General features: G+C 45.2%; 1 protein-coding gene across 2 annotated transcripts in view; it reads left to right on the forward strand.

Moving 5' to 3' along the window:
• The window catches only part of Chn2 (chimerin 2), a 262148-nt gene that overhangs the window by 224481 nt on the left and 9944 nt on the right, over positions 1-27723 (forward strand). The window contains exons 1-4 of one of the 2 annotated variants that reach the window (XM_021191636.1): positions 2153-2514; positions 10507-10584; positions 23102-23186; positions 26996-27169. In XM_021191636.1, the coding sequence (XP_021047295.1) occupies positions 2497-2514; positions 10507-10584; positions 23102-23186; positions 26996-27169 (355 nt within the window). In that variant the 5' untranslated portion in view covers positions 2153-2496. Of the gene's footprint in view, positions 1-2152; positions 2515-10506; positions 10585-23101; positions 23187-26995; positions 27170-27723 lie in introns of those variants that run through there. The other variant, XM_021191644.2, reaches the window with a different exon arrangement.

Consider the following 27723-nt stretch of genomic DNA (forward strand, 5'->3'; position numbering starts at 1 on the left):
GTGTGTGTGTGTGTGTGTGTGTGTGTGTGTGTGTGTGTGTGTGTAAACCATGGGGCAGAGCAATAGAAGAAGACTCTCAGCATTGCTTGAGGCCTTCGTGAGCGTGCGCCTGGAACGCACACAATCGGCAGCAGAGCTTAAATTGCCCCTTTACTCCTGTGTTGGGGACCTACTATTGTGGTGTGCAGGGAACCTTGAGATAATGAGGCACAAAGGGTTGAGACACTTGGCACAGTTTCTCCACCGGGGGGGGGGGGGAAAGCTGAAACTGAAACCCCAATCCCACTGGCCTTAGCTTCAGCCTCCGCTGCTAACAAAATCTGAGCAGGGGAGCCTTCACTGTTTCTAAGTTTACAACATCTCAGTCACTACTACCTCTGTTCTGCATGCGTGCATGTGCATGTGGGTGTGTCCACATGTGGATGTGTCTACATGTGGCTATGTGTGCCTTTGTGTGTGCGCCTGTGTGCGTATGTGTGTGTATGCACATGCATGTGAGTGTGTGTGTACAAGTGTGTGTGTGTGTGTGCGCGCGTGCGCACGCGCAAGCACTCCATGGCATGGATGTGGAGGTCAAAGGTGACAGCCTTAGGTGTCAGACCCAGACTTCTACTCTATCTGAGACAGGCTCTGGCTTCTTTGATGCTCACCACTATATAGTCCAGGCTAGCTGACCTTCAAGCTTTCAAGAATTCTCCTCTCTCTGCCTCTTCTTCCACGGGAGTACTGAGATTACAGATGTGTGCTGCTGAGATTACAGATGTGTGCTGCACACCTGATTATATGTGGCTTCTTTGGACTTACACTCCTGTCCTCCTCTTTTCACTGCAGGCCATTACCCAACAGCTATTGAGCATCTCCTAGCCCTTAAGACCTTGCTCACCATAGTGACTTTCTAGCACATCACCCTCTGTGTTTACTATCTGCTTACTGACCACCCTGTTCACTCATCTAACCCTGGGCTTGATAAACAATGGCTACTTTAGAAAGATTGGCTGAAGAAGAGAAGGGACAAGATATGTTTCTGCAGTTTATCCAAGAATAATTTTCTTGCTTTAAAAATGGGCCAAGGTCAAATTTCTTGTGGTCCTTTCAGAATGAACTATCTTGTCCTGGAAGAGTCAGCCTTGCATGTTGGTGTGACCCGTGCTCTTCACAGAGCTGTAGCCACAATTGTGGCCATGGAATATCACCACACTCTGACTCCCCTGGGGGAAAAGACAGGACAAGCAGGGCCACAGACTTGCTGTTACGCTAGTTTTACCAAATGGTAGAGTCTGAAAATCCCAGCCTCCATCCACTACAGAGGCCAGAAGTAAGCTGAAATTCTATGTGGAATGCACAAGTCTCTATATGCAGCTCAGAATACTGAGTCCTCTATACTGGGCGAGCCTCGGCAGCGCAGCTGGGAGCGGCATCAAAGGCTGTTTTGTGTGGGTGATTGTTCACTGTACAAAGCACAGTAGGGATTGGAGATGTTTTTATTTGTGACAAAATGAAAAACTATTTAACAAGCATCTCTGTCATTTGAATCTGGGACTGTTCACACACAGAAACCAGTGGGTTACCTTCATTCCCCCCCCATCTTTAAACAAAAACAAGCATATTCCACCCGCAGAGCAATGAACATTCTATTAAACCCCCAGAGCTCTCTCAGACACATTCTGCAATGCTGCTCTGAAAATTGTCATTCCTTAGCCACCAATAAATAATAATAATAATAATAATAATAATAATAATAATAATAAATAAGGCAATTTGGTAACTGTATAGCTTCCAGAAGAAATTTATCTGGCTCAACTCGGTAACAGTGACAGGGACGGAGCAAGAGTCAGAGGAGGACAGCTGGGGTCTACTTTGTAATAAAACCCATAAGGCAATTAATCTTTTGGCCAGAGATGAAGAATCACGTGACAACACAAAACTACAAATAGAGGAGACAAATATGGAACACGAGAAGGACAGAGAACAAGGGGACACCAGCAGCTGGGCCCCGGCTGGCAGCTGCTCCCCTTGGCCTGCACGTGGCTTGCTTGTAGTTTAGCTTTTGCATCATAATGCCTAACGGTTTGTGACACACCTTTAAGAAGCTTCGATGGCAGTGTTCCATCTCCCTAAAGGTAACCCTGCCGTGCTTCAGTAGGTTCAGCAGTGGAGAAGTTCGGCTAAGATGGTTAAAGATCTCCTTTAAGGACAGGCTCTGATGTGAAGCTCATTGCTAGTCACCCAGCTGCCCTCCAAGTCAACTGTTTGCTGAAATGTGTGGTCTGTGGAGTGTCCCCTAGTGCTTCGTCCACAGTGTGGAGTACCCTTGTTTCCACATCAAAATGTCTAGGAAACATCAGTTGTTAGCCAACATCTCTGACTCTGGTCTCTGTAAAAACAGCATGACAGGTCACGACAGGTCATATAGAAGAGACATCAATTACAGCCCTGTATCAGCAATCCAACCGCCGTCTGCGACCACCGAGGCACTCTGGCCTGTAAGAAGTCTGCATGACCCTTCAGTGTAGGGTGAATGCTGTGCTCAGTAAAATGAAGCAACTCCTAGGTGGGGGTTGAAACCCGTCCTTGGTGGTCGTGTTTCCACACTGATCCAAGAGGATGATCAGGGTAGCAGCTGGGGCTGTGCCATCAGAACCAAGGCCTCTCCACCTGGGACCACAAGTCACAGGGCTGCAGGTGAGAAGCAGCTCCAGGCATGAGCTGCATCAGGTATGAAACCTGGCATTTAGATGTACACATTGGAAGCAGTATTGTTGAGCTTTAGCTAGGGCACGGTGGGAAGGGTGCAGGTGCCTACCCCAGCCTCTCTCTCAGTTCTTCCACCGTTGGGAAATGAGTCCGCAGTCTAGGGACTTGGTTGACTTTATCTCCCTCCTCTTTCAGACACAGAAGCCACAAGCAAAGAAGTAAGTTGACCACTCCAGGCAGCGCTTAGAAAGAACAAGGAGGGTTTATTTCACAGTAGAAGAGAGCTCAGTATCCACAGGGTCAAGCAATCTGGATTAGCCGTGTTGATGAAAGAAAAGACACACTTTTGAGTCTTGCTCAGCAAATTGGGCTCTCTCGTACTATGACCAAGTGCCTAAGGTGAAAAGATTAGTTGTGCTCATGGTGGCAGAGATTTTGGTCTCTGGTTCCTTAGCTCCATTGTTTCTGGGCCTGTACTTGGGCAGAGTCGTGAAGTGAGAAAGGGCGTGGTGGAGCAGAGCCACTCACGTGGGAGTCAGGATGCAAAGAGAGAAGGAAGAAGCCTGGCCCTAATGTCCCCTTCAGGGACACAACCCCAGAGACCCAACTCTCTCCCCCGACACACTCAGTTACAGCAAGGGGATGAGTGGGCTAGAGCTCGGAGGACATGGGCTGCCCGGGTCATCCCCAGGCCTTGCTCCCTAGGCTCATGGGTAATGAAACCACAGTGTACAGAGGAGAACAGAGCACGTTGGCTCTTTACAGAATCAGAAGTCATCTTGATACACGATGATGAACTAAAAACACTCCTGGAAAGTGAGTGTATTCATTTTCCACAAAATACAACTTTCTTGGTGGCCAGGCCAAGCCTGCAAGCATGCTGGAGTAGAGTCCATAGATATACCACAGGTGGTTTTCAAGTTACATTTCTAAGTGTTGGAAATTTTTATTCTAAAGAGCTCTCGGGAAAAGAGAAGGGAAATTAGTCCTTGTGTCAGTAGATTGCTCATCTGTAACACTGAAAATCCAGGGATTTCCATGGGAAAGGCCATGAAGGTTCCTGAGCCTAACTCCAAAGACATGCTTTAGAGCAGCACGGCCTTCTGTCCTACAAAGAGAGAATAATGACGTCAATCCTACCTTGCTAATAAGAAAGACATCAAAATTAGACAGTTGATAAGTAGATGATAGATGATAAATAGGTAGATAGATAGATAGATGGATAGATAGATGAATAGATTATATTTATTACTTCCAAGGTACAGAATGACATTTCTCAAGCCCTAAACCGACCTAGTCTTATTCCTTAGGCCTCCTGACTCTGAGCCTGACCTACACACAGATCCCTACCCCCGTTTCCAGGGCTTCCTCTTGTAATGATAACAACTACATATCACAATCCAGAAGAAACCCCAAAGATCACAGACCCTGGATTTTGTATCAGTGTTTGAAAGTGACAGTAATAAGCCTCTATGGTGGTCTCTTTGCCTCCAGAGAGTTTGTCTGGGAACATTAGTTTGGGTAAGTCGCAGCGAGGAGCCGCTTGGTGCCAAGTGACATGGCATGGCCTTTAATTGTGATGAAAAGTATGCAGAGAGCCTGAGCTCATAAAGCCAGCCAGCTTGGGGGGTGCTCATGATTTATAACTTCAAAACCACACTGCTAGGTGTATGGTTGGTTATCAGTCCTCCAGGTAACATCAGGGAAGTGGTGAGAGGAAAGGCTAGGCAGTGGCAGGGGCCAGCCACCTCTGTGGGAAACTATGGTATGGATTTTTGCTTTTCTCTTAAGAGTCAATAGAGGTTTCAAGAAGTGGGGTGAGATGGGATGATATATATATATAAATGAATATGACTTGATATTTAAAAGATATTGATTCCTTTGGGGAGGAACCGTTTCTTCAATAGCAATTTTTTTAAAATCTTTCCATCTTTTCTAGTAGTCCATGTAAGTTGAAACACTTGAGATGCCTGTGAGTGAGGGCTCTCGATTCTAGAAGCACATTGCTTTCCCTGGGAGATGTCTAAGGCACTGGGCTCTCTCTTCAGACAGTTGGGTGTGATCATTCTGAGGGGGAGCCTTGAGACAGTGTGGGGTGTTTACCTGTCCCCTACGTGGTTCGTATTAGATAATGCCACAGGCTGAATGAAAAACATAAATCAGGGGTTCCAGAGCCAGGCACATCAGCATCATCAGGGGAAGTGTTAGGGATACAGATTTCCCGGGCCTGGTACTCTTAAAAGTGAATCAGAAAGAGTGCCAGGCTATCAGTGTGTGGCTGACTCTCCCAGGGAACTCTGTAGCTGTGTGGAACTCTAAGTTTCAGACAGGAGAATTAGGACTTGGGTCTATTTCTAGATCTTGTTCAGTAACTATGTGGCAAGGGGCCATAGAGCTTGGGTCCTTTTTTCCCAAAGAAAAAGAAGTTTTAGAATGAACACCAAGTGTAGTTCAGATATGAATAGCTTATATATATGTGTGAGTGAGTGTGTGTGTGTATGTATATATGTATTATGTATGTATGTGTATGTATATGTATATGTATACATACCACATGACTCATGAAGCCATACAATATAGTTTTCAAAAATAATTGTTATTTAATAGAACTAAGCTATAATTATAGAAAATGCAGAAAAATATAGAAGAAACTAGAGGTCTGTGACAATTCTCTATCAAGAGAAAGTATTGCTTATGTTCCAAAGTTTAAGGTGAGGGAAATATTTTGGTCCATTTCATTTACTAAAATGGGGAACATGCCTGTCTCTGGTTCAACAGACTGTTCCTCCGCTGACAGTCTGTGTGGGCGGATCCTCTCATCTGAGGTTACTTTGATCACCTTGGTTAGTGTGTATGTAATAACTCATTACATGGTATATAATGCTGATTGGACCATCGTTCATTCACCTTTTCCCTATATTGAATGTTTTAGCATTTTCTTAGGCACACACACACACACACACACACACACACACACACACACACACACGTCTATTTAAATCTTTGTCTTCAGAGCTGCCTAAGAGACTGCTGGAAATAGAATCACTGGCTCCATTCAGACCTTTCATAAGTCATCAACTATTTTCTCCCCAGACATCTCCAGGACACTCTTGGGGTCTGAAGGAAAATAACGAACTAATGTTAAATACTGTAATTGCCACAAACACCAGTAAGATATTAGGGACCTCGCCTTGTGGCTCCCTGGCCAGCATGTGTAATCAGGAGCTTCATTTCCTGCACAGCCAGGAGGCAGCAAGAGCAGTAGAGTCAGGAGAGTGGTTGTAGATGGATGTGTCTTGGGTTGTAAACACTTAAGGAAGACCCAGACTCTAGCAAAGAAGTGTAAAGGGCCCATGAGTACAAACATTGGAGCTGGAATCAAGGGACCAACAGGCACTCTTCAACACACCAATGCATCACCAGGACACACATGGCGTCTGTAGGAAAATAATAAGCCAGTTGTAAATTACTACTTCAGAAATCTTCAGGTAAGATCAGAGGGTCGTGGCTGCTGGAGACTGAGAGATTGGCTTGTCAAGAATGAGTGGGGAAGCAGCCAGTGAGCTCATAAACATCTAAGGTCCTCACTTCCTCGGTGATGCTAAGCATCCCAAATGGCTGGTCCCCACATCTTTTTAGCTACTTACCCATCTTCTCTCTTCTTCATCTGACAACATCTCATTGCATTCTTGCTACTGGACTCCTTCCTAGATGCAAGATTCTGAACATGGAGAAAAACAACAGAGAGAGAGACTCTAAACATAGGATTCCAATTCTCATTATGGGGGAGGGTGGGAATCTGGATGTACTGAGTGTATCTGTCAGGTATTTATAGCTGCACTTAACTGCCTAAGGAATCTTTTTAGTAGACACTTCTTCTGAGAGGACATGGGGAGGGCGAAAACCCCTCCAGACCACACGCCAGTCTGCTTATGTTAAAGTGGCCAAATGGTAAATCTTTGCTATGTGTGTTTAATATAATAAAAAGTAAGACCTGGTCTTTGGTGGAAGGGGAAGCCTAAATTTCCTTAGATATAACAGACTGCCCACCTGCCAGATTTGAGACCTTGGAATTTAAGCTCATTGTTCATGTGTTTTCATCTGTAGAATAGAAGGAATTAGAACAGTACCACTCTGTAGGCTTATAAATCTTTAGTGAATTCAAACATGAGATGTATTTAACACAGACTCTGGCATGTAGCAAACACACTCAAATGTTTATGGTACTAATGTAAGACAGGCAAGACCCACAGGAGGCAGGCCAGGCAGTATTCAACAATGTCCTTCAGCCATCGCAGCGGGGTTTCTACGGGCATCTAGTGAAGAGACAGCACAAGCTGCCAAACAATTTACACCACGCAGCACAGACCCTCAGGACGAAGACTAAGCTGGCCCAAATGTCAGCAGTCCAGGGAGGAAACCCAGGTTTAAGAAGAACATAGAGAGAAAGTGCCTGGTCTCCTTATAGGCAAGAGTAGATCAGAAGATTTCTGTCCGCATCCAATGTGTGTTGAGGCCAGTGCCTTGGAGATTGTAAGGGCTGAGGATCTCCTGTGATATGCAGATAAAGGGCCCTGTGGGAGGTGTTTCCTGGGGGCAGGGGGCAGTGATGGTCCCAAGAGATTCTTGTAAGCATTTTTCAGTAGTAAGAGGGTGACTCGGGTTATCTCTGAAGCTGCCATTCTCTTGGGAAGCTGATGCTCCCTATAAAGAGGACTCACAGAAGGACTGTGTGTGGTGCCTGCCTGTGGCTGAAGGCATCTTGTGTTTGGATAAAGGCTCTGGAAACTGTTCAAGAAAGATGAAGTCACTGTCACGAATCGAAATTTAAAATGCTGGTTACAAGTAATGACACACACAAGAGAACAAATTAAATCTTATATTCAACTAGCAGTACACCACAAGGAGGAGGAGACACTCTACTGCCTGCCTCCCATATAAAGGGTTATTTAATCTGATTCTCCAATGGTATAATCAGACACTTGGCCTATCAGACACTGAAGAGCTAGCTCTTGTATCCAATGGTCTCTGTTCATTTACTAGCGATGAAGGTTTGAGAAAAGATCTTTCACCTTGGCCTCCAAGTTGCTACCTTTAGGCTAAGCCTGGAAACACTTATACGGTATACCAAACCTCCATTCAGCTCCTTCAGGGACAACTGAACTTTAAGACCAAATCAAGGAAAGGAGCCATTAGAAGAGAGCAGCCTTGGGTGGCCCTAGTCCTCAGAAGCTGGATGTAGGGGCAGTGATGATCTTAAAGTGAATGTGAGATTATGTGAGGCATGCTTGTTCCCCTTTCTCTAGACTTCTGGCTTCCTCCATGTATTAGGGCTGTATTTGTTCATTGGCTGCTCAAGCAAGGAATCCCATTAGAGCCTTGCAGGAAGAACCAAAGGTGATGGGGCACAGGGGCATTTCCTGAGTTCCTGGTCTATTGTGGGGGGCAGTCAGAGTGGCCACTGACCTCTCTAATACAAGGCAGGGATAAATACAATGAAGACTGGAACCCTGGAAGGCAGAGCACCCCTCCAGTGGGAGGTCTGGGAACATTTGCTTTGCAAAGGTGGCCCTTGAGTTAGAATCAAATGTCGGTGTGTTCATAAGACTCTAAAGGAGAGCACAAGCTACCACATGGAGAAGCTAAATATGGTGGAAAAGATTTTCTAGGGTCTGTGGGGAGAGAGGAGATGAGCTGCATCTCGAGAGCAGTGAAGGCTCACCATGCCAGCAGTACGTGCATCAGCATGGAGAAGCCCGGCATTTTCTGATCACAGGGAAGGGAAGGCAGGGGGTGTAGAGCAGCTGTGCTGATCACAGTGACTATAACAACAGGAAGAGGCAGAGTTAATATCTGAGGTAAAGTGTTTGGGGATATGGGGATGTGGATACAAGATCTAGCATTTGAGTACTGTATCCCAAAACTCAGAGACTGCAAGATGTTTTCCACTCCAGTCTTGATTCTGTTACTGATGTGCCCTTCAGCAAATTATATTACCTCTCAGTGGCTCCGTCTTTTTGTCCAGAAAATGGGCATAAATATCCCAGCCCTCATACCCATCTGCTGGAGATGAAATGAGTTGATGTACTTCAGTACATTGTGAGCATAAGTTCCTGTGGGTGACAAACGTCGGTTGCTGTTTCAGATAAAAGGCAGCAACGTGAGATGGGAGAATGGACTTCTGAACCAAGCTGAAAGGATGGGGCACGGAAGTGGAGACTCACACAGGGAAAGGATTGGTCTGGTGAATTGACCCAGGGCAGCTTGGAGGGCCTCTGCTCCGACCCCAGGCCAGGTCTCAACAGGATGACATTCTAGAATCATCCTTCTCCTCTAGCCATCTGTATTCTCCTGGCTTTCTAGCTCCTAAAGTATTGATTCTACTTTCTGTCTGGCATTAGCTACATTAAAGAACTCCCAAGACATCATGATTCCCCACTTCTATTAATGGAGAGACTTGGGACCAAAATTATGATCCCAAAAGAGGCCATTCAATGCTTTTAAAAGCAAAAGCGAGCCTGGTGTGGTGACACACGCCTTTAATCCCAGCACTTGGGAGGCAGAGGCAGGCAGATTTCTGAGTTCGAGGCCAGCCTGGTCTACAAAGTAAGTTCCAGGACAGCCAGGGCTATACAGAGAAATCCTGTCTCGAAAAACCAAAACAAAACAAACCAAACAAACAAACAAACAAAAAAAAGCAAAAGGGGCGTTAAGATAGGCTGGGGTGCCAACAAAATGCTCATCTGAGATGCTTTGTTTTAAAAAAAAGCAAGTGATGTTTGGGTTTTAGTTAAGGGGATGTAGTACAGTTGTGGGATTTCTGGGGAGTGGCAAGAGGGGATGAGGGAACAGGGAAGGATCCTGCAGTGTAGCAGCCTGCTTCTGACCTTCTCACCTTGGAGATGGCTGAGCCCATAATCAAATGCTTTGTACATCTCCCATAAACTGCTTGGACTCAGACTGTTGTAGTTCGATAAATGTAAAAGAATAAAGATAAGGTTTTCAAGTACCAGACAGCTTTTCTAGGATAGATGTGACTTTATCACTTTAAGATTAAAGAATCATCTGGGTTTAAAGGTTTAGTCTGCTGGAGGTCAGCCCAGAACGAGGTTCATAGGCCCAGAGTAATGGACACAGCTCTGACTTTGAACATCATAATGACCGTGTGTGTGTGTGTGTGTGTGTGTGTGTGTGTGTGTGTGTGTGTGTGCGCGCGTGTGCGCGCGCGTGCGCGTGCGTGCCTGTCTGTCTGTCTGTCTGTCTGTGTGTCTGTGTCTGTGTCTGTGTCTCTGTCTGTGTCTCTGTCTGTGTCTCTGTCTGTGTCTGTGTATCTGTGTGTGCTGCAGACATTGCTGCCTCCCCGGATCCCCTGTGCTGACTGGATATCCTGGGGGTTGCTAGATATGAATGTGTGCTATTGTTTCAGGCTCATGCGATGCAGCCTTAAGAACCAACACAAAGCAGGCCCATCCCATTCAGCCAGAGCCCCCTCCATCACTCAGACAGTCCCTTCCAGGTCACATGCCCCTCAGGCCTCTGCAGACAGAACGCAGCTGCCTCAAGTCTGCTGCCCAGCATTAGCAGCAGTCCCCAAACCCCTCTGGCTCCAGAGAGCTGCCACAGGAGAGCTGAGCTCTAAGCACCATGTGCTCTCAGGAATTGTGGCTGGAAAATGAGAGAAAATGCACTGTGGTTCGGAAGTCCAAACCCAGCAGGAAGCGTCAAGAGCTGCTGGCCATTGCATTTGGCGTCAAGGTGGGACTCAAAGGTGGTTTTCTCTGGTCTCCTCTCAAGCTCTTTGCCTGTTCACAGATCTCTTCACTGGTCCGAAGAGCTGCCCTCACACACAACGACAACCACTTCAACTATGAGAAGACACACAACTTCAAGGTAAGAGTCTGCATACTTCCTGCTGCCGTGGGAAGGGGGCGGGAGTGGGAGAGGATCCTTGATCACTTCCACGCGGTCATAAAGGCAGGCGGCAGCAAATTCTTGGGTTTTCCACATAACCTTGCTGCCTTGTGTCAAAGTGGAGGCTGGAGCAGCTGACTCTGCGCTGCTGCCCTTCATACCTGTACGGGTATTGACTTGGTTTTGGGACCCAGGCCCACTTCCTCTTCAGGCTTCCATGCCCAATGAGAAGGAAGCCCCAGTCCGTGGTATTTAGAAGTGCTTTGCACAGAACCTAGCAGTACTTTTCCACCCCGAAGTGGGGTCACTGCCATCCACAGGACAGTGCAAACAGTTGTCTGGTTTATGATTGCTGTTCTGTCTTTTGTTCTCAGCGATTCTAAGGAGCTTGTTTCTGTGTAGACAGCTGCAGATGTCGAGAGGAGAAAACCCATTCACTAGCCTGTGTGTGTACTTTGGGGTCAGGGGCACGTCGTAGCCTGGTTAAGCTTGGCCCTGCCCTCCAGACTAAACAAAAAGATAGGGAGACCCGATGGGATTTTAAGTGGCTTTTCCCATCAACTATCTTCCTTTTAGACCAGCTCTGGATGTGAGCTGCCACCAGAAAGTTAGGGCCTGTTCCTTTTGTCCTGCTATGTTGTCCAGGAATTGTTCTTAGGGGAAACCAGTGACAAACTGAGAATGGGATGCTGCTGTGGGAAGGAGGGACGGACCATGTTAAAGATTTGCCTCAGCAAATGGGTGATGCTGTGTGGAGCTGGGGGATTTTCAGACACGGAATTCAGGAGGAAAATAGGCGGAGAATCAAACTGGGGCTTGTCCTTCTCGGTTGAGTTCTTCCCTTCTGAGACCACTGACTGTGGGACTGCGATTGAACAGCAGGAAAAGGGAACCATTTCTGCTCCTGCTGCTGAGGAGGGGGTCAGCCCTTCCTAGGGATATGTGTGCAAGCATCCATTTCCATTCCATAGTCCGGTCTGTCTGTCTGCCTCTGGGTTTGGAGAGCACAAAGCTGGGGCCTTTGCTTGCTATCCTTGAAGGAAGGAATGGAAGCCTTCAGTCCTATGCATTTAGCCATGAGGTGGAGAGTATCTTGGGGTATCTTCCATCTTAATCTTTCTCACATTACTGAATAGCAAAAGGTCTGATTTGGAACATGAAATGTCCATATTTATTTCCTTCTTATGATTTTCTATTTTAACCTCTGTGATCCTCTCTCTCCTTAAGACAGTGTTTTTCTGACTTTTGGCAGAAACCCCTGTTTTGGGTATCCTGTGGATGTACTCCCAGGCAGGACAGGATGGGTCTTGCTGGATTTGCAAATCCCTTTCCTTCCTCTCCAAAATTCCAATGGCTTTGCTCTGAAGATGCTGTTTGAGTACTTTAGTATGAAATAGCTCCTTGGGGGATGTACCCCATGAGCTAAAAACATGTGTACATAGGTCATTGGTCCTTTGAAACCAATGCTAGTCTGTTCTGACTTAGATGTCTGAATGGAAAATTACTTTTAAAGATACTTTGAAAAGGATGATTGAATCTTATTTCCTAACTTTGCACCTAAGATCTATTGGTAGAAGAACAAAACACTCAGTGTGCTATGGAGAGAGGAAAGAAAAACCACACAGAAGATATCGCGCTGTCCCAGGGCAGACCCGTGAGACAGACAGGACCATGCCTCTCTTCTGTGGCTTACACAGGCATCTTTAAAACCTTCAAAGCCCTGGAGGAGCTGCGTCACTAATTGTGGCTTCAGTTACACTGTTCCCGCCTCTGTCCTGCAGAGTGAGCGGCTGGGGCGGAGGAGGCATTCACTGTTCTGTTACTCATTCCTTCCACCCTGGGTGCTTTACCCTCTTCCTTCTCTCTGCAAGAATGTTAGGAGCACATTCTAAAAACAGGTCCATGTTGTAAATACAGCCGTGGGGCTGTTAGGAGTAAGTCACTATCTGAAGAAAGCGGACTTTTACCAAGGGTCCCACTAACTACTTGTAATTTGTATTTTCTACCTAAATTTTACATCTGCTTTTTACTTATGTTGGCTTCTAATAGACTGTAATCTGAATTTTTCTTGATTTATTATTGGAAGATAGTTATGTATATCTATCATTGAGTCATTGTTGAATAATGAGAATGCACATTTGTGGTTTTGCACTTATCAGCAAATAGCTTTGGCTTGCACCTGTCTGAATTCATATCTGAGATAGGGATCTGTCAGCAGAGCCTGCCACCTCACCTCCCAACAAGCCTACTTTCCCAGTCATGTCTGTTCCTGGGGTGCAGGGGGACCCTCATCCATGCCAGACTTCGGAACTTTATGGGAAATGAATAGAAACACTGAACACTACACAACACTGGGAAAGCGCCCTTCTCAGATGCTCCAGAGAACAGAGCGTAGCTGCTTTTCAAACAACACTGCATAGAAATAAAATCCAACCGATGCAAAAGCTTTTAGAGTTATGCCTCGCATCATGCAATACACAAGTACTTTTCAAACTGCATGCTAGTGCTGTGTTGGTCCACTCAGAGCTGGTTTCTGATAAACCTATGTAGGAAGTTATTCAAAGGTCCTATCTTAGGTCTCTGTGATTAACTACTATTGCTCTTCATATAAGGCCTGTATTGGTCAGCTTTCCATCACTGACAAAATACCTGAAATCAATCCACTTAAAAAGAGGAAAGGTGATTTTTTTTTTGTTTTGTTTCGTGGTTTCTGAGATTTCAGTGCATGGCCTCCTGCTTCTGTCATGTCTGGGGCCTGAGGTAAGACTGAGGTAAGACTGTGGATCAAGGTACATGTCAGAGCAAAGGTGCTTACCTCATGGCAGCCAGGGAGCAAGCAGAGGAACAGGAAAGGGCCGAATCTCAATAGCATCAAGGATACATGCCCAATGATCTAACTCCCCCAAATAACGAAAACTTTTTCTATTTCCCAAAGCCTCTACTACCTCCCAGTAACACCATCACTGAGGCCCAAACCTCCAATACAAGTTTCAGGGGTAACATTTAAGATCTGAACTGTAACATATATACTTAGCATAAAAGGAGGAGCTTGTTTGTCTCTGTGGTGACTTAATTAATCCAATTGTCCTATTTTATTTTTCTCATTGATTTATTTATTTACTTTACATACTGACTGGAGTGGAGCTTCCCCCTCCCTCCTGCCCTCCCAGCCCCTCCCTCTCACCTGCTCTCCCCTTATGCCTCCCTCCCTTTCTCCTCAGAGGAAGGGAAGACCTCCCATGTAGATGAACCCACCTTGGCATATCAAGTTGTAGTAGGACTGGCACATCTTTTATTGAGACTTGACAGGGCCATCCAGTTAAGGGAAATGGATCCAATGCCAGGCAACAGAGTCAGAGCAGCCCCCGCTCCTGCTGTTAGAGGTCCCACACGAGGACCAAGATGTACATCTGTTGGGACTTAGTCACATGACACCTTCATCTAAAGCAATGGTTCCCAACCTAGGGGTCGAGATCCCTTTTGGGATTGAATGACCCTTTCACGGGGGTCACCTAATCAGAAAACACATATATTGACACTATGATTCATAACAGTAGCAAAATTACCGTTATGAAGTAGCAACAGGAAAAAAACCTGTGTGGATCACTACAGCATGAAGAACTATATTAAAGGTTGCAACAGTAGGAAGGCTGAGAACCACTGGTCTAAAGGAGCTGTGTTCACAGCAGGAATTTCAGTCAAGTGTGCAAACTGTTTTTAGAGAAGGGCCTCATGAGGCCAAGTGTCTTAGAGCTTGTCTCCCACCTAGCTGGTCTGTTTGTGCACGTTAGGATGTCATCGTCACTGTCACTGCAAACCCCTCACAGACCAGCAGAGCTCAGAAGGGAGAAGGGCTCTGATGCAAATCCTACCAGGGCGCCCACATTAGGCCACACCAGGACATGGCTTAGCCACGAAGCTGCACGGTGTCAGTTACCAGCACAGAGTCTGGCCCTAATGAGGCCTTAACTGATTTTAATTTTTTATGGACTTTGTCTGGATCCAAAGAACACAAAATTCAAAAGGACTATCCCGAATGACTAAATGCCCGATTCTGGCACTTGCCACCCAGAGAAATAAGGCCTTTGTGTTTTGTTTGGGACACAAGAGTGAGCACCAGTGGTTACGATTCATACAAGGGGACTCCTTTTGAAACTTATTCAGAGGAGAGAGCTCTTCAGCCATTTATGCCTTTACTCCACCAATACAGAACACAGGCTGTCTGTGTGCCCGCTGCCAGGGTGTTGAGGGAGACAGAAGTGCACTCTTCTGCCAAGGGCTTCACAGTCACGGAGCTGCTGACCACAGAGGGACGTTTGGCAATATCTGGAGATGAAGATGTGGTTTTCATCATCTGAAAGTGTACCAGTAACATACAGAGAGGCCAGGACAGTGCCCACAGCAGAGTTATTCATCTCTCTGTCTACATCACTGAGGAGGGGAGACCATGTCCAGGGAGTGGGGGAGCCACCTGTTTTCTCATACCCAAGCAATCACTAGGTCTGACCCTGCTTAACTTCTGAGATCAGGTACAGTCCAGCAATTTCAGGGTGGCATGGCTATAGACCTCAGCGGGAAGTAATTGTTGATCAAAGGGGAAAAAAATTAGCACAAGACTATCTCAGTTCAAAAAGATCTGTGAAAGGGTTCATCCCCAGTGATGTTTTAGACTTTTCCAAAGCATAGCTCCACTTCCAAACCCTCTCTTTCCTATGCTTTAGTCCCACTTCCAAAGTGTAGCTGCTGCCCCCTGCTCTTCATCTTGACCAGCCGCTGGGGTGGTGATCCTGAAGCTGAGCCCTTGCTTGCAGTTCAGTGTAAGTATTATTGTCAACAAGGCCAAGTCTTCAAGCTTTACCTTAGGGCCACATCTTTAATTCTATTTTAAATGCCCAGGGAAGCTACCGACAAATGACTCTAGGGATCCTTGGTGCCCCATTAGAGCCTGTCTTAGCACAGACCTCTCTCACAGCATCTGTGCAGCGAGCCTCAGCAAGCAAGCAGAAAGTGTCTCTGTTACAGATGGCATAGCTCCCTCCTGCTATCTCCTTACATCTGAGAAGGTTCACTTCAAGGTCAGAATTTCATCTGCTCCTGCAGAAAGGGAAAACATGAGTTCATTGTCACACAATTGTGGGAAACACAGTAAATTGGTGGTGGGGTCGGGGGGGGGGGGGAGGAGAGGGGAGGGGAGGGGTGACAATCCACCACAGAATCCTGAACACTTTGACAATGCTATTAGCTTTCTGCACAACTGAGGTTAATTTTCTTCCCCTCCTATAGTGAACCCTGGACCTCCAAAACACAGACTTGAGTCTAGAAGGATCTTTTGGCAACTCAAAGCCACTCTTATATGCACATTAAACAACCTAGAAAGTGGCTCTGGGCCTGGAATCCTTTTCTAAGTAAAACGAAAGAATCAGGTTCCTGTTTTTAGTATGAATAATAGAGGCAAAATGGTTTTGTTCTGTATCAGTGATCTCAAGCTTGAATTGACCCCCACCAGGAACCACTTGGCAATGTCTGGAGACATTTATGGTCTATCCCTTAAGGGATACTGTAGGCCTCTGGTATATAGACAGCCAGAGATGCTGGGGAAAAAATAAATCCCTGTGGTGGCCAAGACAGCTGCCTCCACACCCATGAATTTTCTAGACCAAAATTGTTAGCAAGGATGCGGTTGAGTAACTCTGATATGAACTGATAAGAAAAAGTTAAATCTCCCTACCACAGCACATCATGAGTAGCATTTGCTTACAGATGGAGTCTGGGCAAGTTGATTGTATGTTTGGGCGGTGTCTACGCTGGCCCATCAAAACATTTGCTCCAAAAACCACTGGAGAGACGTGCCTTCCAGATTCAGCAAATGTGAGACAATAACATCCTGCTCATCCTGAAAGACGCAAGTGAGGATGCCTGCTGCCTGCCTGGGACTTTCTTGACAACTTTCTTTCCTCATGTTTTTATGACATGCCCATTCCTGGACCATTTGTCAAACATGCCTTATCTCTGGTAATACCATCTTGTTTGGTGTGGTTTTTGAATTCTAGGCAGACCATGCCCAGTATAATAGTCTTGGACAAACATTCTTCCTGTCTGGAGTATTTTCTTCCTGTCTGGAGTATTTTAGTTACTGCCCTTGAGTTTGCAAAAAAAAAAAAAAAAGAAAAGAAAAGAAAAGAAAAGAAAGAAAAGTTCTTTCTCTTTAAAGGGTATTTTTGAAAAAAAATCAATAGATTTCAGAAAATGGAAAGGGCTGCTTGGTGACATTTTAAGGTGCAGGGTCTTTCACTGAGATGGCAGATGACAGACATCAACCCCAAACAGCATGAGCACAGCCTTAGCACTCGCTGGAACCTGTTCTCTCCTCGGGTTCCAAAAGAAAACAGAATAACACACCAGCCACAAAAATAAACAGTGGCCCATCCTCAAAAGGAAATTGGGCAGTGGGCCTAAAATAATGTTTGTCTAACTCAACGTTCCCCTCATTCGGATTTTATTTTACTTGTGTGGGCTAAGTGAGGACAGAAAGTAACTCGGTCCTTGTGGAGTCTCCCTGCATTTGTTTGCTCATAGGACAGGGCTGATAAGAACTGTGTGTATGTGCGGTTGGTGCGCTGGATGATGATGTAGGCTGCTGGCAGAAGTGAAGCTTAGACTCGTGGGACGAGCAGACCCTCGTTTCTAGAAGCACTTGGAGTTGTGGTTTGGCCTCTCTCTATGTGGTGTGAACACTGAAGCTGCTTTCCTCGCCACTGAACCTTGCCCCAGCGAGGCTCCCAATACACTGGCTACGATTGCGGTAGCTCTGTATCATCATTCGCTTTACATCCTTCCCAAGAAAAGAATGTGTTTCAACACCCAAGCCCACCCTCCCAGGCCCGAGTCCACCTCCTGAGGCCTGAGTCCACCTCCCAAAGCCCTCCACTATGCCTTGAAATATTGTCCCCAGTTATTCATCCCCATGTGCTCTCAGTCATCAGCAGTGTTCCCTCCCATTCTCTGTTCCCAGTATGGTGAACTTCTATCTATATGTCAAAACCACACACAATCACTTCCATCTTCTTTCTTGCAAGATTTGGTTATTCTCCCATTATCCTGGCCTGTAATGTCTCACATGTTCAAGTACATTGCCTGACACGTGATCATTTTTGTTATCTATTTATCCTTATAGATGACAAGGTCCTTGAAGGCAGGGTATGCTTGCTTCTCTGATATCTTTCAACTTTGTATATGCAAGGATGGGGCAAGGTTCCAAGCAGCAATCTGCACGTGAACCAGAGATTCACAGAAATGATAAGGCGGTGGGACGGTCACAGGTGAATGTGATAAGATGCCTTTCATCCCTTCATCATCCTCCTGCACTGAGTGAACAGCACACCATTCTGAGGTGCACCTGTCACTGCTGGGTACCAGACACATCCTTCACAGTACACTGCAGGTGGTGTTATTATTGTTTTTTGATTTGTTCATATTATAGTTAGCAGTCAGCTTTTGTAAATGTTCTGTGCGCTTTTTGAAAAACATGATCTTTGAATTATTGGGTACAAAGTCCCTTTCCTATAACTACATCTATTCATCAGTTTTTGTAAATACATGTTGAGCTCATTATAATGGTGGAATTGTCAACTTTTCCTTATAAATCTTCCCATGTTTACTTTAGATCTTTGAAATTGTGTTGTCATATTCATGTAATCTCAAAGTGATTATATCTTTCTGGTAAAATGTACTAATTGTTAGGCTGTTTTCATTGCTTAACATGCAAATAGGTGTATCTGACTTATTGGGTTTGCTTGGCTAACCAGCATTTCTGAGGTGCATCTTTTTGGTTCTGATATTTCTCTTGGTATTGTCTTTCGAGAGTGTTTCTTGTAAATACTTGTTAACTAGCATCTACAAATCTGTTTTTCTTGAGTGTGGTCATTAGAGAACTATAAATATTTTACAGATGCTCACTGGTTTTATTGCTTTTCCTCTTTCTTACTTTTTATCGCCGTGATCAAATCTGTGTGTTATTTGTCCCCTGTGTGTATTTTTCTTAATTTATAGATTCTGTGCCTTTATACTATGTGCTCAAAAACCCACTATGTGTGTAGTTACTTAAAACATCCTTCAATTAATAAATAGCTCTTCTTACATCTCCCAAACTCTAAGACTCATGGAATGCCTCTGCTCTCTCCTGCATTCAGTCCTTTTCATCTCCCACGGTATTCTGGAGTTACTGAAATGACTGCTCTTCGTGCTGATGTCTTATGCAAGTAGAACTGAGGGGCTGGCCCATCTCAGTCACTGCTGCATCCTGGCTGGAACTCCTTTCTCTGGTTCCTGCCCCTCATAACAGCATATCCTTTACCTCTTCACATGAGGCTTGAAAAATCCTCATTGTCTATCAGAAAGTATCAATTTACCCTTCTCTATAATCAAGTGGGTATGAAAGTTAGGCTCATGATGTGATGGAGTTATACTATGATCTCTAATCTCATTTTTACTGAATAAAATGCCTCATGATGTGATGGAGTTATACTATGATCTCTAATCTCATTTTTACTGAATAAAATGTCTGTCTTCACCCCAGTTGCTATCCTTTTCCATGTAAGTGGCTTGGCTATTGCTCTGTCTTCAGGTCTCAGGTTTGAGCAGCTTTGCCATAATCTGTGTTGAGATAGATTGTGTTTATTTACTTTGTTTGGGACTCATTTCATTTTGCTTAATCTGAGTTTCTGGGCATTTTACTGATCCTAGAAAGTTTTAAATAGTCTTCTCTTTCAGTATTGCATCTGTTCATTCCCAATACCCCACCTTCTCGGGGTCATGCCTCTGTGTGCATTGCCCTGTTGTGCATCTGCAGTGACTTGTACCAAACCTATTGACAGTTCAACTTGTCCCTGTTCTCCATCTGCAGTGACTTATACCAATCCTATTGACACTCCATTGCCCCGTTGTGCATCTGCAGTGACTATTATCACTATTGACACTTCAACTTACCCCAGTGACTTTTGCCTCTTAAGGCTCCAACTCCCTTGTGCTGTCCTCTTTCCCTGAGTGACATCATAGCCAAGCTTCTTCCTGTAGTACTGGGGACAAAAACTAAGACTTCACACACACTAAACTGCCACTGAGCTACATTCTGAGACTTTGTTCACCTTTTATATTTTAGTTGTTGCTTTGCTTTTGGTTTTATATTACAATTTTCTTTATTGAGAAATTACATGCATAAAATGGAATGGGATCATGTAGAGCCCTTTTCAGGGAGTTACTGGCAGTTGATAACTATTGGAAGGGGAAGAATCTCTCCTTTTTGAGGGTATGGCGCCTGGTAGATTTACTACACTCGAAATGGATGACTCTGTACCCATGCACATGTGGCCAGAACTAACTGGATGTAGTGGCTTTTCTTTTGTTTTTAGAGATGGTCTTGCCCAAAGAACTTTGACCTTTCAGTTCTCCTTCTTCATGAGCCACCAGGCCTGACTAGCCAAGCTCAACCAGGCCTGGCTAGCCAAACTCCTTCACAGATTTTCTAATATTTTCCTCTGGTTCTTATTTTTCCACTTGTTCTCCAGATCAGATTGAACCCTTAAATCTGGGTTCAATCTCCAAAGAGACTATTCCTGACAAGGTCTCTAGTGTCTTCTCTGTACCTAAGTCAGCATCTAATACCTCCCTAATATGGCATTTTACCAGCATTCAGCATGGTAGCCCACACCTTCCCTAAAGCAGTCTCTACCTGCTGGTTTCTGAACTGACCTTATTCCCTTGGTCATCTTTAAGTAGTAGAGAATGGAGGGCTGGAACAAGCTCTCTCTTTTTGCTTCCTGCCTTCTGCTCTCTATCCCTGATTCCTGTTAATCCATTTGTTTGTCCAACTTAAAACATCACCTATTTTTTTTTCAGGCATGGCTGCATGCATCTCTACAGCCCCCACTCCTCCTCTAAGAAACCAACCTCATGTGACTTCCTGCTTGAACTCACACGTTGGCATCAGAACATTATCTTTAGCCTAAGCTAACCCCTACACTTCGTCCCCAAAGAGCATCTGCCCTACCTCGTCAAATGGTATCCCCATCCCCCTGGTTCCTGAGGGGGAAACCAGGGCTCACCCCTCCCCCTCGAGACCCACGTGCATTCCCCCTCCCTGTACCTAAGTCAACATCTAGCAATGTACGGGTTGTACAAATTCTACCTTGCAAACAGGCTTAATGTGGGCCCTTACCATCTCTCCTGCCAGCACTCTGCTTTGAGCCTCTCTCACTTCTCAAGTAGACTACTAAGTAGTTCCCAAGCCTGCTCCATGAGAGACAGACACCCTCTCACCCGTGTTCAACAGAGGTTCAGAATAATCTCTAGAAAGCATCACTTCTCTACTTCTAGTCCTCTGGGAGGGCCATGTTGAGCCTACTCCAAATCCACATCACAAAGTAAGTATGAGATGCCCCCTGTGGCTTTCCTTTTCCTGTCTCCCCTTGTCCTCTCCTTTCTGTTCTGGTCACATCAGTCTTGAGTTGCCTAGTCACACCAAGCTCTTTTGCTCCTACAGCATCTCCACAATTCCTTCTGCCCCACTGTCCCCTGTCCTTCCCCTACAAAGCCCTATTCTCCCATTTAACCTTCCAGGACCATGGAGGAAAGTGCCCCTCCCTATAGGAGCAGCCCCACCTTTCTGCTGTAGCCCCCTGTCATACCATTTCTCTTGTATCATATACATTAATTTTGCCTTGTGGTGCAGCTTCAACAGTATATTAATAATCAACTTTCCTGCCAAAATTGACTGGCTCCTTTTGCACTTTTCTAGTAAAGCATTAATGGTTGTTAAGCTCAGAACGTGTTCAGCTCTCGGTGGCTCATTTCCCTCAATGGTTCTTGTAGTCTGGAGTTCTGTGTCCCTGGGCCTAGAAATGAGTTATGGCAGTGATCTCTGAAAATTCAAGTGCCTTGTGAATTCTCTGATTCCTGCAAGGAATGCTTTGTGGTGGGGTAGGGTCATACCTGAACAGAACGCTTCTCCATTTAGCTTCCAAGAGCAGAGGAGGTCAGGTACATTCAGGGTGGTATGGCCATAGACACACTTCTCTATTTAAGTGAAAGCCATTTTTGAGACCAATGTCACCATTTTTTTCAGAACAGAAACCAGGTCCTAGGTAACTCGATGAGCTAACATACCAGAAAGGCAGTTATCACTTAGTTTTACTGCAGCTCGGTGGCTATAGGCTCTCCTTCACGTTCATTGCCCGGCTTTCTCATTCAGCCTCGCCTTCCATCAGAAGGCTGATTTGGCTTGGCGCTCTGTAGACATGGTTGCCAGCCTGTGTAGACGAACAAAGAAATTGATGGGCTGCTCCTTCTTCAGGAGTCTCAGGTCGGCAGCTTCTCCTCAGGAAGCACTCAGCTTCCCACGCTGGGGCCGTATTTGTTACATTGGTTTGTTTGTTAACTAAAAATAGTGTTCCTTGAAAGTAATAGTACATTGGCCTTCTAGCTTGTCAAAAATAATATTGTCTGTCTTACCTTACCCGTGGATTGGAGTTTAAAGAAGGTTTGAATGGGCTTTGTAACAACCCAGTCTGGCCCCTTCTCACATAGATTCATGGCCTCTTCAGGACATGGTGACCTTTGGCTCATCTTGGACAGGCTCCAGAGCAAGGACTCCCCTACTTCTGCTTTCGAATGTCCTCAACGCTGGAGAACAGTCTTGCTTTCTATTGTGCTGTGCTGTCCCATGCCATGCTGTGCTGCGCTGTGCAATACCATGTGCTGTGCTGTTCTGTGCTGTGCTGCGCTGAGCGATACCATGTTGATTCCTGGATAAATGCACGATCCCACACCTGAGTAATCTGAGATGAGACCATTGGTATCATTTGGAATATGTAACAGCTGACTGAGACGCTGTTCGGCCAGGAGAACCTTCCAACTCGCTCACCTGAAAGCCATGGCCGAGCTGGCTAACTCTAGCTCCTGTCCCTAGGGAAAGCCACTCCACGGGCCCATGAGTCTGAGTTTTTAGCCAACTCCTTTACTTTTTTAAATGATTTTCCCTGGAAGTGGCCCAAGGCCTTGGAACCTTTTAATTATCCGCTAGCCATGGCTTATTTATATCTGGCTGGAAATTCTACACCTAGATGGAACAACTTCAGTAAGGGTACACAGTAATTGAGTTCTTCTGCCCAAAACAACTTGCCGAGCTAAATGCAGGATGGAGTAACCTAGCTTAAGCTATCTTGGGTTTACGCGCCCAGAGCCTCCTTGGGGTGCGAGCCTCACCCATGGCTGAGGGTGTCTGTAATCTCATTCTTCCCCTACATTCAGCTCTGGCCAGAGGATGCTAGATCCACGGAGAGCTTTAAAGATCAAAGCCTGTCTCTGTCCCCTCCAGAGCAGTTTGCAACTCTGCCTCACTGGGTGGAAGCGCCCAGTGACAGAGCCTTGCTGCTGGGATTCCTGGTTCACGTTTGATGCCTCCAGGTGACCGAACCTTCTTTACTCTCTGTTTCGCTCGCAGGTGCACACATTCCGGGGCCCACACTGGTGTGAATATTGTGCCAATTTTATGTGGGGGCTCATCGCCCAGGGAGTCCGGTGTTCAGGTAAACACTAAACTTCCTCCTCTTCTGGTTATATCAAGTGCCATCTTGTTGAGTGGTAAGCGCCCTTCAGAGCTAGGAACTGTACTCAGAAGAGCTCAAAAATCCAGCGTCCTTAAGGGGCTAGCACCTCTCTCTGCTTGTTGGGGACATCATTCTAAGTGTCTGCAAGACTGAAACAGATCTTACGTTCATACAAGGATTTAAAAAAAAAAAACAAAACAAAACAAAGAAATATACTTCTTTAAAATAGACCTGCCTCTCCAAATGGGCAGTAGCCCTTAAGAGGAAAGGGTTTAAATAGATTCTAATGGAATTGCATAGACTTCACCCACTTTACTATAGTAGATGGGACATAAAAACAGAATGTGGGTGAGCACGGTGAGTGTGTGAGGCACTTCTCTTCACCATGCCCTGCAGCCTCAACAAAAGATCCCAAAGGAGATATGGTTATCTCCTATTGAATGAACAGGAGATGGAGCCATAGAGGCGATGGCTGATTACCAGATAGTAAATGGTGAACTGAAAATTTAAAAGCGACCAGAATCCAGAACTCACACTCGGTACTTTGCCATTAGTTCAGTAGTAAAATCACCTCCCTTCCTTGTTAAAATCATGTTCTTCTTCATCCTTTGAGAATTGTATTCACTATATTTTGATCCCACTAGTTTGATTTCATATACTTCAAAGTAGTTTGAACCCCTGCATGTTTTCCATCTCGAGCTGGATGCATATCCCAGCTGCAAATATCATGGAGCAAATCTTTAAGGCATAGGAAAGAAAATGCAAAGGGTTGCCAGAGCAACCTGCCAGCTGAGCTTCCTCACTCACCCTGCCATGCTTTTTCTGGCACACACTGGTGCTGAGAGCAAGAACAGCCGCCTGCCGTGGGTGTTGACTCGGTGTGCGGTTCTGGGGCTGCCGCTCTGGGGCTGCTTGCCTCCTTTCCAGGCCTTGGCAAACAGAATCAGCTGAGGGGGCTCCCACTGTGGGGTTCCTCTTTCCCGTGCTGCCCACTTAGCTCATGGGATCACACATCCTCTGGGTTCCTTTCTGGCCAGAAGGTGCTTTCTCAACTCCCATTCTATAAGCACAGCCACGCCCACTCAGTGCCTAACTGGTGTGTGATACTTCCAGCTTTCCATCCTGGGTCCCAAGGCAAGCCCAGCACAGAAGCAGCCTCTCCCGGATGTTCCAATGCCCTTCTGAACACAGAACAAACAGACCTGCAAGCTTCACAAAGCACCCCACAGCTCACACCCAGAGAGTACTGGTCAACCCCCTGCATTGTTCTGTGGTTGTTCGTTTGGACTCTCTAGATTATACCTACCAAAAATATCCCTTGTCACCAATATTATCCAGTTTCAGCAGGAAATTAGTCCAAAGTCAATATTATGGAAACAGAACTTTGGACTCTAGTTAGCTGTCATCAGCAACTTTCTCTAGGATGGAAGGGCTCTGAGATTTTTGTTTTTCTGTTTCTATTTTGTTTTAAATGAAATATACTGAAAGGTTATATAGTAAGTTTTTAACAGTGGTTAGTTTTTTATTTAATATTTCCCCCAAAGAGCAGGAAGACTAGAAACTGGCCATTGATAGTCAAAGGCACCCCTACAGTCCTCTGTTCTGCATGATGTAGACAGATATTTTTTAGGATCCAGATTTTATTTGGGTTCATAAAGTTCTACTAGTTTATAAAACTTCACACTTTATATTTGCTATGACACATCCTAATTTTACTAGAATCCATGTTCTATGTAGACACACTATAGGTCTTTAAATTTGTAGGAAAATTAATCATAGAATTGCAATGTCTGCGTCAGACACTTGCAGCCCATGCTCACAACAGCATCATTCACCATGGTGGAAAAGTACCAAGAACCCCACTGATGGACGAACAGGTAAGGTGGCATAGGCTCACACTGCGGTGTTCATCAGTACTTTGAAAGGCAAGGAGCCCAAGCAAAGTGCAAAGGAATACAGCTGTTAGAATCCAGGTAGAAGCCACTGGCTCTCACTGCTGGGGAGTGAGCCCAGGGCATGTGTATGAACCTTAATGTTTGCCACAACGTGGATGAACTTAAACGACAAGATGATCCATATAACAGTCTGTTCACATGATTACAAATCTGGCATGGATCTGCTCACATGAAGTACCTAAAGCCATCAAATTCACAGGCAGAGAGAATCGGTCTCCTGGGTGCTGGGGGCAGTGGGCTAGGGCTTGTTGTTTATTTAGAGGGCATCAAGTTGTAGCTTTGCAAGAACAAACAAGCTTTCGAGGCAGATGGTGGCTGTACCTCAGCAACAATGTTCTTAATCTCACCGAACACTCTAGTTCAAAATGCTGAAGCAGCTAGATCTCTTGATAGAAACCAGACTCACCTATGTAGCAAGCTCCAGGCCAGCCATGGATTCACAATGAGACCCTGATTCCAACAAATAAACAAATATATAAATAAAAAATTAATGGCTAAAATGGTAAATATACCTGCTACAATTTAACAACAACAATTAAAAAAAAAACCTGTAAGTTTATAAGGTGAAGTAAAATTTACTAATAAAAGAACAGCTGGGTAGGCCTCTGTGTCTCCTATCCCTTTGCCTGCTGTATTTGACTTAGTGGTGGTGCAGTGCGAGATTAGAGACACTATATCTATTTGACCTTCATGATCACCTGGTGCAGGTGTGTTTCCCACTTTGTAAACCAGGATCCCAAGAAGGAAACCAAATTCTGGTTAACTCCGCCCAAATTTACATCTGCTAAGTAGCTCCATCAAAATGAAACTGAATTTGCACTTGGATTTAGTTGAATTTCACATGCTGATTAAGCTAATCCTGTTAGAAATGTTCCTTTGAAAGGACGAGCAGAGAACTGAGCCAAGAAAACCTACCTGGGCATCATGACTGGTGTCTGCATGGAAATCTGCACCTGTCAGACCTTTGAAACAATTGACCACAATATTCACTATTGTGCGTGTATCATAAATGTATGGACATATTATTTTTATACGTAGGGAAAACAATATTCGAAGACACTTTAAGTGCACAGCTCATTCACATCGTGGCATTAAACTTTCACTTTCCGGAATGCAAGCTGTGTTTCCTGATTGTGGGTGCCAGCTGCCAACAAGACTTTTAATTTGTGCATTGAACTTAAAAGCACCTTTTTGGCTTTGGCCCTGGAATATAAGCTTTATAAATAATTACTGTAATCATCACATTACAAGGCATTGTCATCCAAATATCGGCTCTCCCATCCTCCCACCCAAGTTCAGTTAGATGTCATTTCCACTACATCAACAGTAGAGCAAGTACAAGGGGAAAGAGCCCCTCCACCTGCCAGCAGGAGGGTCAGCACTAGAAACTGCAGGCTGCTCTCCTGGAAAGGCAGACAGAATACAAGTCAGGAACTCCTCAAAGCAAAGACCAGACATTCCTGCAAACGGAGTAACTCTGTATCTCAAAATAGTGTCAATAAGGGCACAGCCTAGAATGAGCCATGACTGACTCCGAGAACCTACGCCCCAAACACTGTGGAAGCCTACTAGCAAACCTGACCTGTGACCTCACTATCAGGAAGGTTTTCCGTTCTTCTGGTCTGGAAAATTGCCAAGAGGACAGGGCAGTCAGAGTCAAGATGAATCTGATGTTTGTCTGGTGGATATTTTTATATCTCTTGATGGGGGTGGGCATTCCGGGGAAGTCCATCCAACCCTTGGGTTCTGTAATATGCACTCTGACAGCACATACTTTGTCTTGGAATTTGATGAAGGGACACAGTGAAGCTAATGTGGCTTCCTTGTTCACAGATTGTGGATTAAACGTACACAAACAGTGTTCCAAGCACGTCCCCAATGACTGCCAGCCGGATCTCAAGAGGATCAAGAAAGTGTACTGCTGTGACCTCACCACGCTTGTAAAAGCTCACAACACTCAGAGACCCATGGTGGTGGACATATGTATTCGGGAAATTGAAGCAAGAGGTTTGGGAAATACTCTCTACTGTTGTATTTATTTTATATTAATTATATTACATTTATTGTATTATATTGTATTGATTTAGTTTTTTATCTTTTAATTGAGGAAACTGACTCAGTGCCCCTTTTAGGACAATGGCTTGCATGCACACAAAGAGCACATACAGATAAATACACCATAGCCAAATAATCACATCGATAGCCATTCCTGTATAAGCCATGCACATCCACATTCTGCAGATGTTTACTGAACATTTACTACAGGCTACATAGTAATGATCTGAAAGTCTCTATTCTTAACCTCAAAAATCCATACTGTAGAATCAGTTGGGGAGTCAGGGAGACAAGGAAACACATGACTGTACCTAAAACTCCACTTCAGCTTGTTTGAGGACCTTCAACAAGGGACAAGGGACTGGTTCCCTCTTGAATATGCTTCCTCCCGTGTGCCCCAGCAGTTGGGGCCGAGATCAGACCAAGTCTATGAAGGGCCTGGTACATGCCCAGTATGCAGGGAACGTCTTGTACTCTTTCTTTCTACTTTATTTGCATGGCTAAGA

Source organism: Mus pahari, chromosome 2 (genome assembly GCF_900095145.1).
Source record: "Mus pahari chromosome 2, PAHARI_EIJ_v1.1, whole genome shotgun sequence".
Taxonomy (NCBI): Eukaryota; Metazoa; Chordata; class Mammalia; order Rodentia; family Muridae; genus Mus; species Mus pahari.